The sequence below is a fragment of the Tachypleus tridentatus genome, chromosome 2 (genome assembly GCF_004210375.1).
Source record: "Tachypleus tridentatus isolate NWPU-2018 chromosome 2, ASM421037v1, whole genome shotgun sequence".
NCBI classification, from domain to species: Eukaryota; Metazoa; Arthropoda; class Merostomata; order Xiphosura; family Limulidae; genus Tachypleus; species Tachypleus tridentatus.
Genome location: NC_134826.1, coordinates 55,854,552 through 55,870,191, shown reverse-complemented (window position 1 = coordinate 55,870,191; position 15,640 = coordinate 55,854,552). Strand labels below are relative to the sequence as shown.

Below are 15,640 nucleotides of genomic sequence, written 5' to 3'. Positions count from 1 at the left end.
CCTCAAACACAATTTGTGTTTTACTTCTGCTAGAACTTAAAAAACAAAAAACGCCCTAGCATTCTACATAATGACCCACCACATTCGTGTCCTAGTACTGGGTATTTGTTTTGGGGCTAAAATTATTTCATTTATGTAGTTATCTTATAAACAAAATGTACAATCTGATATTGTTCACAAGAAAGCAATTTTACGCACTGTGATACAGTGAAACAAGACATACAATCAGTTATTGTTGATAACAAAGCACTTGCATTCATTTTTATTTAGAAAACAATATATACAATCAGACATTGTTCCCATTGTAAGTACAATAAAACAATACATACAATTAGTCATTGTTAATAACAAAATATTTTCTTCCATTACTAGCTTCAGTCTCCACTGGAGTTCTTCTTTCTCCATAGATAATCGAGACTTTGACTTCACTTCTTTCTAAAACTCCTCCTCTAGCTGTAGTCTTTCTCTTTTTAACTGTCTGCAAGTTGAAATATGAAAGTCAAACTTAGTCAGACCACAGTTTCTATCTAAAGATTTTCTTGAACAAAGCGAAACGCATCTAGTTTGTTCTTTGTAGAAGTTAATCTATTTTCATGACATATATTGTCAGAAACAACATCTGACAACTGATGGATTATAAGCCAGGTACAAATTATTTTAGTATAGAACTATTTGTGGCATGTCAGACAGCTGAAAATACCCAGTTTTGAGCCAATGCTTAAACTAAGGGATTTTCAGTGATGGGAAAAATATCATATCTTAATGTATAATGTACAGTTTCAGAGCAAAACCTGTTTTATATTGATGGCTGTGTTAGAATTGTTTCATGTTTCTGTAGATATAGTTTTATTAAAAACAAATAACCTCCACATGCATCCATTACATTATTTGATCCTTAAAGATGTCATGTTTAATAGTCTGTAACAACATAACAAGTCTAGGTAGTTGTTTGATTCTAATAATGAGCTGTCATGTTTACATAGTTCATAGTAACAAGTTTATAATCAAAGTCATTGGTGGAATAAGTTTCCTATTTCTATACACACTTTTACAAAACACGTTTTGAACTGTGTTATGCTCGATTAAATTATGATTAGTTCTTTTATCAGATTAGACAGTCTTTGACTAGATTAGATGAAATATAGTAATTTGAGTTTATACTATTAACAACTAATAAGACAAGTTTATGATCTTATGTTTACTCATGAACAACTTAAGTGATTAAGTCATAAATATAGTTAACAGTAATTTTATAGAAGTCATGAGAGTAATCATTGAAATGGCACTGTCTGTTGTAATCATTAAAATGACACTGTCTGTTGTAATCATTAAAATTACACTGTCTGTTGTAATCATTAAAATGTCACTATCTGCTGAGCTGTCGTAATAATTGATCTTAGAACATGTCTTCAGTAAAAGTTGCTGTTGTTTTATTTTAGAATTAATTTGTGATTCTATGTTTAATAAATATTATAGTTTTAAGATTTCTATAATTTACTTTCAGTGTTGTCAAATCATAGAAGGCTGAATGGAGTCAGAACATGGTTAAACTATGGTCTAAGAGAGATACTGAAAAAAGTAAATTAAAATTATCGAATTATTTGATTGAAACTAAAAGTAATTCATGGATTACTTAAGACAATTAGCTAACTAGAAACACTCATTGTTCTAAAAAAACAAAAGTTAAACTCATAATGGACTAAATCACTTCTAATGACACTCTGATGGGATATGTTAAGCCTCATTATGACATTATGTTGGATGAAATAAGAATAAAATAAATCATATTACAGAAGTTAACACAACTGTTTCCCCTGATTATGTTAAACAATTACATACAAAAAAGTAACTTAATCTAAACTGGATATATTCTTAATGGATTATAATTGAAACAAATACACATAGTTATGGTTTGTAAAGTAATTCACTTGATGAAGGAAAATGTAGTTCACTCCACAGTTACACTAAATGAATAACAACAGCTGGCACCAGGTTTTTGTGTCAAGAAGAAAGCAACAACACGTAATATCAAATTAAAATTTCAAAAGGTTCTTACAAATAATTGTTGTTTTAATTTAATTTTTAACAATAACTGAACAAGCAATAATAATATCAATGCAAATAAACTTGGAATTAAATCAGGAGAAAGAGAAGACACTCTTTAATTATGATTGTGTTGTTTGTTGTTTGGTCATACTTTTACTGTTAAAAAGTAATCATATTTGATCACAACTTCAAATGATTTAGTTCATTTTGGACTTAGCAGTAGTCTAGTTGCTGGAACTCCTATTACCTCTCAATTTGAACTTTCTCATCCACCATAGCTTGTAAATCTTCATTTCTTGCCTTTAGCTTCTGTATCTCTTGTCTTGCAGATGGTAACTTATCCAACTAGTGATTTAATAATAAAAATAAACTTTAATTTGAAATATAAACAAATAAATTTGTTTACATATTCTATAATAATGTAACAATTCTAAAAGATGGCTCTTTGATCCTAACAATGTGATAGTGTGTTTAACAACATATATATAATCTCGAATAATGTAACAAGTCTATACGGCTCACTAATCCTAACAATATGTTGTTTTTATTTGACTATACTTACATAGGTAATAAATCTACAGAGCCATTTGATTGTAATGGTTAACTATCTTGTTTAACTATGTTTACATAGTTTATAATATTATTATAATAAGTCTATATCACTATTTTACCCTAACAACGTGAAACTGTGTTACTTAACACAATGCAATAGTGTAGCATAGCTGTCTATACTTTTTATTTTGAGATACTTAGAGCCTAAATAAATATTGCAAAAAACAATACAATAAAAAAAGTAAAAATAACCTTTTTCTGCATTTCCAGGTTTTCTTTACAAAGGCAATGTATGTCTCCAACCTTAAACTCGAGCACAGTTTTAAGGCTTTCTACTTCTTTCTCAAGATAACATTTCTGATCAAGAATCCTCTGCAACGAATGTGTATTCCTTTTATTTCAACACATATAACAAATAGTATATTTGATGATGTTGTTTTACTTTCACAGATGTGTTTTTATTTTGGACTAGTTAGTAGTGAGTGGCTAAATGGTTCATTATTGTGAATCTAAAAGTCTACAGTTTGTAGTCAGTTGCTGCAAGATCTCGTTTTATTGTGCCATTGGTGCATTATAAGTTTGATAATTATATGCTTCTATTATATTAGAGTAGCCTAGTAGTTGACTGTCTTCTATACTTCAAGTTTATCAGTTCAGAGTTAGGGATCACTAGAGCAATTAGCCCTTTTGTAGCTTAGTGCAAATATTCATAAAAAAACAGATAAACAAACAAACATTGTATCTTCTTCTCTCATACCTTTATATGTAAGTAATAATATAATCATCTATGAGTTAGTATGTTACACTTCATATTAGTGTGTTTTATTTTTTGTTTTAAACACACTACAACTCACTTATGATATTAACATATCACACCAGATTAAACATTAAATACAATACTAAAAATTTAAGTGTTTTCTGTAGATAAATCCACTTACTTTATTTGAGTGTTTTTTGTTTGTTTGTTTTTTTGGGTAGGGTTATAAAATCATTAATATGCACAGGTATTAAAATTATTCCATTATTTAGTGTAGAAAAAAATGAATCTTTCAGCAAACATTAGCTTGTCACATCAGAAAATTTCTAGAAATGTATCTTTTTCATAAAATTACTCCACTAGAGAGCACTAAAATGATGAAATAAAAAAATAATATCATTACTGGGTTGGTGCTTGACCAAGTTAAGCGACAATTAGTCTCATCTATCAGGCTTTTTTGTTAAGAATCAATAGCGATGAAGTTTACCTGTTTCTAAAGTCCTGGTTTTGGTTATAAACAATTTTAGTTTATAAAGACAAATACTACATACTGGAGAATGAAATGGAAGTCATTCTTAAAAAACAAAACAAAAAAACACTTACCAGTAATATACAAGTTGATTTTAGAAAATTATATATTTTATTTATGCCATGTTGCTTATAAGACTTTCTTAAGAAAACAAGTTTAAAATAGAAAAATTAATAATATGGAATATCTTTTATTTCAAGAAAACAGAAAATTAAGCCATAGAAATATTTTTTGACATACTTACTTGAGAGTAGGAAAGTTGAATTAATTTTAGTATTGTTTCCCCAAAATTGGTAATCAGTTGAAAAAAAAACACACCCAGAAAAAGTATTGTAAATGAATTTTCTAATTTTATGAAATAAAGTTGTATATTATCATTATTATTATTGGTTTAATACTGTAGTTGTTTAAAGATGTTCTTCTAAGTGCCTATCTCGTTTCTCAACCTATATTTGCTATTCTACACAATGAGCTTGTTGCGATCTGCCCACCACAGGTGATGAAACCCAATTTTTAGTGTTATAAGCCTGCAAAATTATCACTGAACCACTGAGAGCCCTATTCTAATAGTCTGATACCAGTAACAGGTCATACCTGTAATTTCATGTTGGTGTCTCCATGCAGACTGCTTTCCAACTGCTTCTGTAGGTCTTGTAGCTGCTGCTTTAAGATCTCTATAGCTTTCTCATGGCTCTCTGAAGCCTGTTGCATCTGCTTTGCAAAGCCTTTCTCTAATTCTATTAAAAAGAAACACAAAGATATTGCAGAACCACTCAACAAACACAGCCATGACAAAAGCCATCTCGATATCAATTTTTGCCTTTTTGCATTTGCTTTTAACCTTGTACCTAAGTATTAACATTATTTGATGATAGCTAATGTTTAATTGATGTTTCAGAAATCTAACCAAGCTGTAACAGACAAACAAAACCTTTTCCTCTCCAGTGATATAATAAGAATTCTATGCTATACAAATGTAAAACTCAGTACTACTAAGATTTTCATACAAACGTATGTATTTCAGCTGACACACCTAACAGAAATTAATCATTATTCAGGCCTAACTTCAGATTTTCTGTGAATCTGGAAAGAATGAGTTTCGATGTAACTGGTGCTAACTAAACGAACAGTTACTTACAATAAATATGACTAATGTTAACTGAAGGAATGGTTACTGACAAGTATGACTGATTTCAAATAAAGAAATGGTTACTGACAACATATATGACTGATTTCAAATGAAGAAATGGTTACTGACAACATATATGACTGATATTCACTGAAGGAATGGTTACTGACAACAAGCATAACTGATTTCAATTGAAGGAATAGTTTCTGACAAATATGACCAATGTTATCTAAAAGAATGGTTACTGACAACATATATGACTGATATTCACTGAATAAATGGTTACTGACAACAAATATGACTGATTTCAACTGAAAGAATGGTTACTGACAACAAATATGACTGATGTCAACTGAAAGAATGGTTACTGACAACAAATATGAATGATTTCAATTAAAGGAATGGTTACTGACAACAAATATGACTAATTTCAATTAAAGGAATGGTTACTGACAACAAATATGACTAATTTCAATTAAAGGAATGGTTACTGACAACAAATATGACTAATTTCAACTGAAAGAATGGCTTCTGACAGCACATATGACTGATGTTAACTGAAGGTATAGTTACTGACAACAAATATGATTGATATCAGCTGAAGGAATGGTTACTAACAACTGGTAGCTCACCCTTTGAAAATACTCTTCATGATTTTGAAATTTAAGAATAGACTTTCAACATTTTTACCAACAGTCAAAAGTGTCATTAACAATACAAATAATTAATCCTAATATCCAACTTGCCATTATGAGTCATAAATAAAAATTTCTGTGATTTGCCACTGAAAGATTTGGAAGATAAAGCAAGAAACAATGAAAGCCCTAAGAAGTCCATTGAGAAAAACTTGTATTTATATCTACAAGTGTTAATGAGGCACAATTAATGTACAAATGAACACAAAAAATACAAAACTTTCAAACAGTTGATAAAGTAAATAATGATAAGTTATGTAAATAATATAAATAATAATAAATAATGGCAAATAATGATAAATAATGTAAATAATGATCCTTTAAAAAAAACATTTGAAAAATTTACACACACCATGAAAATTAACCAAGAAAATCAAAAAATAAAAACTAAAACTGGAGTAATATCAGAAAACAATATTTAATAATTGGTTTGTTTAGAACTTTGCGCAAAGATACATGAAGGTGCTCTGTGCTAATCATCCCTAATGTAGCAGCGTAGAGAGAAGGTAGCTATTCATCACCACCCACTGCCAACTCTTGGGCAATTATTTTTATCAACGAGAAGTGAGAGTGACTGCCATGTTATAATGTCCTCATGGCTAAAGGGCAAGCATGTTTGGTGTGAAGGCGATTTGAACCCATGATCCTCAGATTACGAGTTAAGTGCCTTAACCACTTGGCCATGCCAGGCATAATAATTCATCAAAAAAAATATGAGAAGCATTGGAAACCAATGAATGAAAAATGATTCCACATATAAACATAAAAACCAATGAATGAAAATAAAGTCAACATAAACACATCAGGAACCTGTGAATGTCAGCAACAGATGAATAAAAGAAACCCCTAAATGGAGACCAAAATAAGAATGAAATAATTGGAGCCCATGAATAATAATAAGTACTTATATATCACAGACATTAAGTAAAATTTACTATTCTTGTAAAATAATCTTAAAATAAAAATAACAGTCAACAACAACAATAATGCATTATTAGATAAGAGAGCAAATCTGCCAAAAAAAAACATTTTAGTTGATTTAATAACCACTAGGTGATGTTATGTGAACTTATTACTCAGTATTATGCTGCCGAACTAGCTAATTAATGTTTTATTTCCAACTGCTGTTAGAAATCTGAAATGTGTTTCGATATTTGGATACATGGAATATTCTTTATGTCTTTTAAATTTTGATCTGAAAAGTCTCCATCATGAACATAAATATGTACCAATAAATTAACACAATAACACATAAAATCTCCCTACCTTTACTGATATTTCTATTTTTAAAACGATGCTTTAAATATGTTAACCCAATACATTTTTCCTTTTCTATTTATAAGGAGAGTAGAATTTGAAAGGAAAAACAATATTATGAGAGGTAGCTCTATAGTATTTGATCCTTTAATTCACAAGAACAATGCTTTATGAGTTTAATTGCACATAAGTTTTTATGTTTGAATTTCAACAAAGGTTACCTTCAATTTGGCGATTATGTTGTTCTTTCAAAGCTGCAACTAATTGACTGTTCTCGTTCTGGGCATCTCTAACAGACTGAGCATGAATATTTTTCAAGTCTTCAATCTTCAGGAAAATACGAAATGCAATTCATTTAAACTGCTATCAAGTGTCTTTTAATCATAAATAATATGTTTTGTTGCTTGTATTTTAAAACAACAGATGACACCACTAAAATTTTATAGTAATCACATTTATCTTTTTATTTTACACAAAGCTACACAAGGGTTATCTGCGCTGGCTGTCCCTACTTTAGCACTGTAAGATTAGAGTGAAGGCAGCTAGTCTTCACATCCACCGTCAACTCTTTGGATACTCTTTTACGAACGAATAGTGGGATTGGCATTCACTTTATAACGCCCCCACAGCTGACAAGGCGAGCATGTTTGGTGTGACGGGAATTGGAAATCACGACCCTCGGATTACTCGTCGAGAGCCTTAACCACCTGGCCACGCCGGTCCTAACCAATTTTCGAGGATATGTTTACAACTTCAGATCGCGGTTCTTTCATTAAGTCAACTTGCTAGGAACTATAACAATAAAGCTAAATAAACTCTCAAATATAAATTAAAATCAAATCACAATTCATAAGTTCTCTTTGTCTTACAAAATTATTTTGTATCATTGTTAGAATATGGTCTAAGAAACAGCTTTTATGCCAGGCTAATGCTTTAACTGATTCAAAGCTCCTTCTATATAAATCTAAGTGTTTGAAAGTAAAGACGTAATTGTGGTATCCAAAGAAAAACCTTTTTTCTTTTGTTCGAACGATTAAATCATATTCCGAAAAAAAAAAAAAAATTCACCAAAATGAATTAAATTGAATAAATTAATAATAATTTGGAATGGTTTGTTTTGAATTTTGTGCAAAGCTACACGAGGGCTATCTGTGCTAAGACAAGAGGGAAGGCTGCTAGTCATCATTGTCCACCGACAACTCTTGAGCTACTCTTTTACCAACGAATAGTGCCATTAATCGTAACATTATAACGTTCACATGGTTGAAAGATAGAGGATGTTTGGTGTGACGGGAATTAAAAACGAAGAACAGACAGTTATATCTATCAAACCTACTTCATTAACTTAAGCCTAAATAATCAAACCCACTTCGTTATATTAAGCCTAAATACTCAAACTAGTGTTCAACAAATGTTTTTAGATTAACATCTGTTGTATTCGACCAGTGAAGTATCAAAAGAAAAATTTAAGAAAACGAATAAGTTTAAGAATTTCATTATGATTGGTAACGAGAAATCAGTAACTTTGAAAGTGTTATTAAACTCACCTCTTTGTTATACTCAGTTCGTAATTTTCTAAATTCTTCATGGTGGTTAAAGTCCACTGAAATAAATAATAGTTGTTCGTAAATGTTCGTAACAGACATTAGATTTATCTCATACTGAGAATGACTTTAATGTGACTATTTGGAAGAAAACTTACACGTTTCGGTCTCTTCTTTGTGCGTTGCTGTTAGCTTCGAATCCAGTTCTTGTATTTCCTCCGCACGGTTTCGCCTCAGTTGTTCTAATTGCGTTCCGCAATCGCCTAGATAAAAGAACAGTGTCTTTGATAGCTCTATATTTTCAAATTCTTATCGTTTTGCGATTTTTATAATCTAGTCCAGCGTTTCGCATACTGTAGGGCGCGAGCGGTTAGGGTAGTGTCAATAGCGTAAAAATGCAAAATGAAGTTCTTTATCATTTTTTAATTAATAAGAAAGTACTACAACAGACAAATTTAATGAACGTGCCTCGTCTCTTAATTCAGTCACAGTGGGGGAGGGGAGCAAAAGAAACTATATTTATTAAAGCATATTTGCTTGGTTTTGAATTTTTCGCAACGCTACACGAGGGCTTTCTGCGCTAGCCATCCCTAATTTAGCAGTGTAAGACTAGAGAGAAGGCAACTAGTCATCAGCCAAGTCTTGGGCTACTCTTTTACCAACGAATAGTGGGATTGAACATCAAATCATAACGGACCTATGGCTAAAAGGGCAGGCATGTTTGATGTGACGAGGATTCGAACCCGCGACCCTCATATTACGAGTCGAGCACCCTAACCACGTGTTCATATTATTAAATATACACACACGTCAAACTCTTATCCTATACATTCCGGAAACTAAATTTAAAATATGTACACTCTGGCGACTAAAATCAAGATCTCTGTACTTCGGAATGTAAAATCAGAGTACATTAACTCAGACAATTAAAAGATCTGAATTTGTAATATACGGAAATGTAGAGTATAATAGTATTTGGAACACGTGAATAACATAAATCATGATATAATGGGCTTGAGGTAGGGCACGTCATTTGCGTCTGCAGTGGAAGAGTCAAGAAGGGCATTTCCTCCCTGGAACATTAGAAACACAATTCTTTCTTTCTTCATTCAGCATATTTACATGAGTTTCTATTCATTTCACAATATCACCCCACCCTGGATAAATTTCTGCAGGCGTCTTTGAAGCGGGTGCTTCAGTTTCGTAATAATAACTTCACACAACGAAAATATTTATCTAACATACTTTGCTGAGCTTTCCATTCCAATAAAGTGCTTGATTGGGACAACGCATCCAACTGGAAATAACAAAAATGACAACGATTAACAATTAACAAGCATGTAAATAATAAATAATTAAGAAATTATTACAAAAATAATAACACATGTTAAATAATGTCACACGAATTCAAAAGTAAAGAATTCACGGTATCTAATCTTTATCTTTTTTTATGGGGAGAAGTAATTTCTCGAATAGAACAGGTGAGAAATTTTATTATGCTTTAAGCTAAGTTTTCTAAAATAAAAAACGAATAAACACTTAAATAATGGAAATTATTATTGTTGAATTATATTGCTAGTTTTGTTGCAACTCTTATCTACATCAAATAAAAATCTTACTATTGGCTACATTCAACGAAACGACGGTTAAGTGACCAGTGCACAGTTAACGAATAACTTTGACAGTGCTGTTGTTCGTTAGGTTTCAAGATTTACACAAACATTATATATACCATATATCAAATTCACATAATACGATATACCGTTTCAGGTATGTATAAGTGCATAGTTTTTCTACTTAATTTAAAAGTATTCCCTTTAATTTATAGATATATTGATGATTTAATTATTATTAGTATTTATTTGCTTTCATTCGTAAGTTCTTACAATTCCTGTTTACTAATGGAACCTCAGCAACAATTGTAAGTTTCTTTAAGCACATTACGAGAAACGTTTGTAATTGTTGTCATTTAAGCACTGTTTACTAGTGGAGCCTTAGCAACAATGGTAAGTTTCTTTAAACACATTATTACAAATATTGTCATTTAAGCACTGGTTACTGGTGGAGCTTCGGTAACAATGGTAAGTTTCTTTAAGTACATTAGAAAAGTTTATAATTATTGCCGTTGCTCCACTCGTTATTATTATACTTCGTTTAGCACAATATGAATTTATTATTAAATTGTTATAAAGATTTTTAAAGTTTAAATACCCAATATGTTAGACACGAGTTCGTAATTTCTTGTCTGCGTTTACGATTTTTCTTCTCGTGATAATAATATTCCTTCATTGTGGTTTGAGGCCTGGCATGGCCAAGCGCGTAAGGCGTGCGACTCGTAATCCGCGCGTCGCGGGTTCGTGCCCACGTCGAGCTAAACATGCTCGCCCTCTCAGCCCTGGAGGGTGTATAATGTGACGATCAATCCCACTATTCGTTAGTAAAAAGAGTAGCCCAAGAGTTGGCGGTGGGTGGTGATGACTAGCTACCTTCCCTCTAGTCTTACACTGCTAAATTAGGGACGGCTAGCACAGATAGCTCTCGAGTAGCTTTGTGCGAAATTAAAAAAAAAAACAAAAAACATTTTGGTTTGAAAAAATTATAATTCCTCAGTTACTTACATGCTGTAAAGTTCGTAATGAATAGACATATTTTACTTTTGAAAAATATATATTTTAGTTATGAGACTTAAATATGCTGTTTTTGATATCTTTTGTGTTTTTGATTTTTTAATAAATATTATAAAATATTACAGTTACGATAGAAAGTGTTCCGTACCCCTGTGTCCAGAGTAGTTTTTTGCTCATAACTTAAAAAGTATCAAGATTATGTTATAAATATTATACTAACACACATCTACATAAATTTTTTATGTAAACTGAACGACAAATAAACTGTTTATAAACAAATAATCAAACATAGGAGGGGCAGAAAGTGTTCGTGCGTCCACTTTAATGGTCAGTTGTGTAGCCTTTCAGGTGAATTACTTGGCGCAATCACTCCTCATAGCCCTCCATGATTGTTTGACAGTACGACTGGTATTTTCTTCCATTCTTCTTTACAGAAGGCCTCCAATTCTTGCAAGTTTATCGGATGACGCTGATGAACCCTGGTCTTGAACTCATGCCAAACGTTTTCAATTGGGTTGAGATCGGGTGACTGCGATGGCCATACCAGAACGCTTATATGGTTCCTCTGCAACCAGGATTGCACATATTTTGATGTGTGCTTAGGGTCATTGTCGTGCTCGAAGATCCAACGACGCCCAAGCCTCAAGTTCCAAGCACCATTCTTGATATAAGTGGCTAATATATCAACGTACTCTTCTCTTTTTCATGATTCCGTTGGCGCGGTGAAGGCTGCCTACACCAAAAGAGCTGAAGGAACCCCATAGCATGATCGACCCACCTCCGTGTTTAAGTGTAGGGACGGTGTTCTTTGGAAGATTTCATGCTCCCTTCTTACGGAAAATATAGCGAACTTCATTGTGGCGGAAAAGTTCGATGTTAGTCTCGTCTGACCAAAGAATACTCTTCCAATAGGTAAAGGGTTTATCTACATTCTACATGCTTTCTTGCATATCTCAATCAGTTTATTTGTGGTTTAATTTACATAATAATTTATGTAGGTGTGTGTTAGTATAATATTTGTAATATATTATACTTCTATTAGCCTTATCGTGATACTTTTTAAGTACTCGGGACGCAGGGAGTACGAACACTTTCTGTCGTAAGTGGAGTTATGTTAAAAGAGAATAATATTGATATAATACGTTCAAAAATGGTTACAGTAAAGGTAATCAGTTTTCTAAATGCAGGTAACTTTACACGTGGTTTGGGGTTCACCACGTTAATCTTTGGTAACACACACATGCGTTTGAGACTGCATGACGAGAAGTTATTGAAAATCATTCCCACCACTGAGAGCCTATTTTAACACCATATTCACTATATGGGAGGAGAGGTGTATATTATCTTGTTGGAAGTTGTATAGTCCCCCCATCCCCCTTGAATAACAATAGTTATAAACCTTGACTTCTTAAATTTGATCACGTTGTTCAACAAGATATAAAGCTATTACGGAAACTGGAAAGCCAACTTCAGAGAAAAGTTTAAATTTTAGCCTCGCCATAACGGCTCATAAAATGTCTTTAAGTTCGTTGTTGTTGTTTTGGAACAGCTCTTTTTTTTTTCTTTCTTATTTTTGTCTTTATTTCCAGGATCATTTGATAAAATATTTCAAATGATTGACTTAAGGTTATCAGGATCTCAACAGCAATATTCTGCAAAGACAAAAAATCATATAATACTTTTAATTCTCAGTGTAAAAAATTTGAAGTTCTTGTTTCACCAGCCAGTTAAACATGCAAATCTCTTGTGTTGAGATACAAACGTTAACACTTTTACACTTAAAATGTATTTTTGATAGGTATCTATCTCCTATCACACAAATATATCTCAATTACTCTTTGCACTCTAAGCATTGCTAAAAATATTTTTGCAATCAGTGCATCAGTCTTGGTTTACCTATCAACTTTATGCTTTTTCTAAACATGTGCAAATCATGTGACTGTTCTTCACCAGTAGTGGCACATCTGTCTGCCTCTACTATTCATTCTTAATCCTCACTTTCAAGAATTGACCTGTCCTAAAAGAAGAACACCAGCCATGAGGAGGGTGGGTGTGAATTACCTGTGGGAAATTATATTTTGGTGTTAAAAAATAATTTCTGATATAGTATTATCTCCACTCTGTAAAGGTAAAAGGGTCAGTTAAGAAGCACTGCAGAATTACTAACTATCCAGAATGAACAGGTGCACTCTAAGATGAATAAAGCACATAATGGGGTACTTCTGGAACAGGTATGCAAATTTCAGACATAGTAAACAGCTGGTACAAAACCTAAACAAACTTGAGACACACAGTTGCCACCACTTCTAAGCATCACTTCCTTTTTGAACAGAAGTAAAACATTAAAAGCTGTTACCAAGATTTGTTAATTTCTTCGAAACTCTTTGTGTTGAATTTCTTTAAACAGAGAATGAGATTGTCATTGAAAGGTTTGTAAAAGATTATCTCATTTTGTTCTCTCTGAGCCTTTTAAATATACAGATCTTTTTAGACATCACTACTGGGATTTCCACATCTACATTTGCTGCTAACATACATTAGAAATGTACTGAGAGCTCTTTCTATTTACATTTTAATTCTTTCTATCCTTCTTGGTACAAACACTACCTTTAAGGGTCAATTTCTACATTTCAGATATCTATACTCTGACATTACCCCATGAGAATTATCCCAACAATACCGATAAAAAGGCTAAACTTGCCACATTCTTTATTGCTAGCTGTCTCTGGTCTAAAGACAAACCACATAGTGACAGAGATCCTTTAGTCTTTACATACCTTCCTTCAACTAGTCAGAGTAGTCGAACTGTCCAATGCAACATTACTTTACTGACAAGAGAAAACACATCTCTCAACATTTTTATCACTCCACTTTCAGTTTCTTTCAAATGTAAAAGGAATTTCAAAGACTGTCCAGTACATTCCAACTTACAGACAGAATCAATCACCTTCACTTGTACAGAACTGGTCTGTGTTGGAGAGCTATTTGTCTTGCATGCAATTATATCACTAACTTATCGAATCTCTCCAGTTCTAACTTTCATGTAAAAGGCCAATTTAAATCATTGTGCATTATTTATTTATTTGCTTTACTAGATGTAAACATCTCTCTCTTGTACACAATGACACCCTTAAACCCTCAGTTCCCAAACACCTCAACTTTCCAAATCACAATGGCATTGGTGACATGAGTGTACTGGTTTTATAACATGATCCCCATAAAAAAGTATCATTGCAAAATCCAAGAACATAAACTTATATTTAACTAAATTTTTGCACCACATGGAAGTAATAAATGCTTTTTAAAGTGATTATTATCTTCCTTGTATTTCACTTTTCCACTCCTGTTACCATGACATCATATACATATATTCCCTGATCAATATTCTTTTTATTATAAAATCCGTTTTCAACTTATGGAAAAATGTTATTTACAGAGTTGTGAGAGCATCATACAGTTTTTATATATTTTTTCGTTTGTGTATGTTATAAATGAAACTAATAATAAACTGTCAATGACATATATAATAGTTTTTATTTTCTTTATACAAACAGACAAAGAAAGATAACAGCTCTTGCACATCAATTAAAAGCACAAAAAAATATTTGTTCTGAGATTTTTTTTCAAATAATTTATGAACAAGCTTATATAAATTAGTTACAGGTTATGATGGCTGTGGAATAGTGTATCCAGTGTAGTTAAACAGAATGAACAATTATCAGTTAGATTTTACTTCTTACAGTGGAGTTACCCTGGGTGAAATAATGTCTTCACTAATAAATAATATGAAATTGAAAGTCCCCTTATTCATTTGTTTCTGCTATATAGTGCTAATCATAGTACAGTATATATGTACCACTTACATATTGGATTTGTTTCTTTTTATATAACTTCTGTTTGTGTATGTATGTGGTTTATTAAGAAATTCCCAAATTTTAGTAATATGTTCACTGTTGCAACAAGGAAAATATATAGAGGATAATGTAATTTCAAGTAATGTATTCACCACTAACTGATTCATTGCTATTGTGAGATAATGCAGTTTGCAACTTATTTATTCATATATGTTTATATGAAATTTAATAGTTGAATCACATTTATAAAAATAATTTATATGATCCCAGCGAATTAACTTGGAAAGTCCATCTAACTTACAAGATTTAAATTGGAAAACAGTTAGCAAAGTATACTGATGTTCTTTTTAAACTATTGTGATACACCAATTGCTTCCATAAATTCCAAATAAACTTTATCATAAACCTAATTTTGTGGGTGAACAATAAAATATTAGATATATCTGCATGTGTGTGTAATCTTATAGAAGAAAGTACATTTGTTTTTATTCAGGACATTTACTTTTCTTGTAACGTTTTCAAATGCATTTGGGAACACAAACTCATCCACATAAGAAAAAGCCTTGAATTAAGACAAATAATATTTTTGTTTTAAAATTTCTCTGATCATCTTTTCAGGTAAAATTAAGAGCATGGTCATTTCTACACAT

The 15,640-nt window shown here is 31.7% G+C and overlaps 1 protein-coding gene across 1 annotated transcript; it reads right to left on the bottom strand.

Moving 5' to 3' along the window:
• Positions 1 to 249: 249 nt before the first annotated feature.
• On the bottom strand, positions 250 to 8,987 carry LOC143235630 (microtubule-associated tumor suppressor 1 homolog A-like). Its single transcript, XM_076473865.1, has 7 exons — positions 8,668 to 8,987; positions 8,513 to 8,568; positions 7,187 to 7,292; positions 4,479 to 4,621; positions 2,851 to 2,970; positions 2,294 to 2,391; positions 250 to 478 (listed from the first exon to the last, which is right to left on the bottom strand). The coding sequence occupies exons 4-7, from the start codon at positions 4,593 to 4,595 to the stop codon at positions 436 to 438; spliced, it is 378 nt and encodes a 125-aa protein (XP_076329980.1). The 5' UTR covers positions 4,596 to 4,621; positions 7,187 to 7,292; positions 8,513 to 8,568; positions 8,668 to 8,987; the 3' UTR covers positions 250 to 435.
• Between the last annotated feature and the right edge of the window lie 6,653 nt (positions 8,988 to 15,640).

Coding starts and splice junctions, on each gene's coding strand:
- LOC143235630 (XM_076473865.1), bottom strand. CDS start 4,595: ATGCAACAGGCTTCAGAGAGCCATGAGAAAGCTATAGAGATCTTAAAG. Junction 2,971..4,478: donor ACACCAACATGAAATTACAG/GTATGACCTGTT, acceptor CATTCGTTGCAG/AGGATTCTTGATCAGAAATG. Junction 479..2,293: donor GAGAAAGTTCAAATTGAGAG/GTAATAGGAGTT, acceptor TTCAACTTGCAG/ACAGTTAAAAAGAGAAAGAC.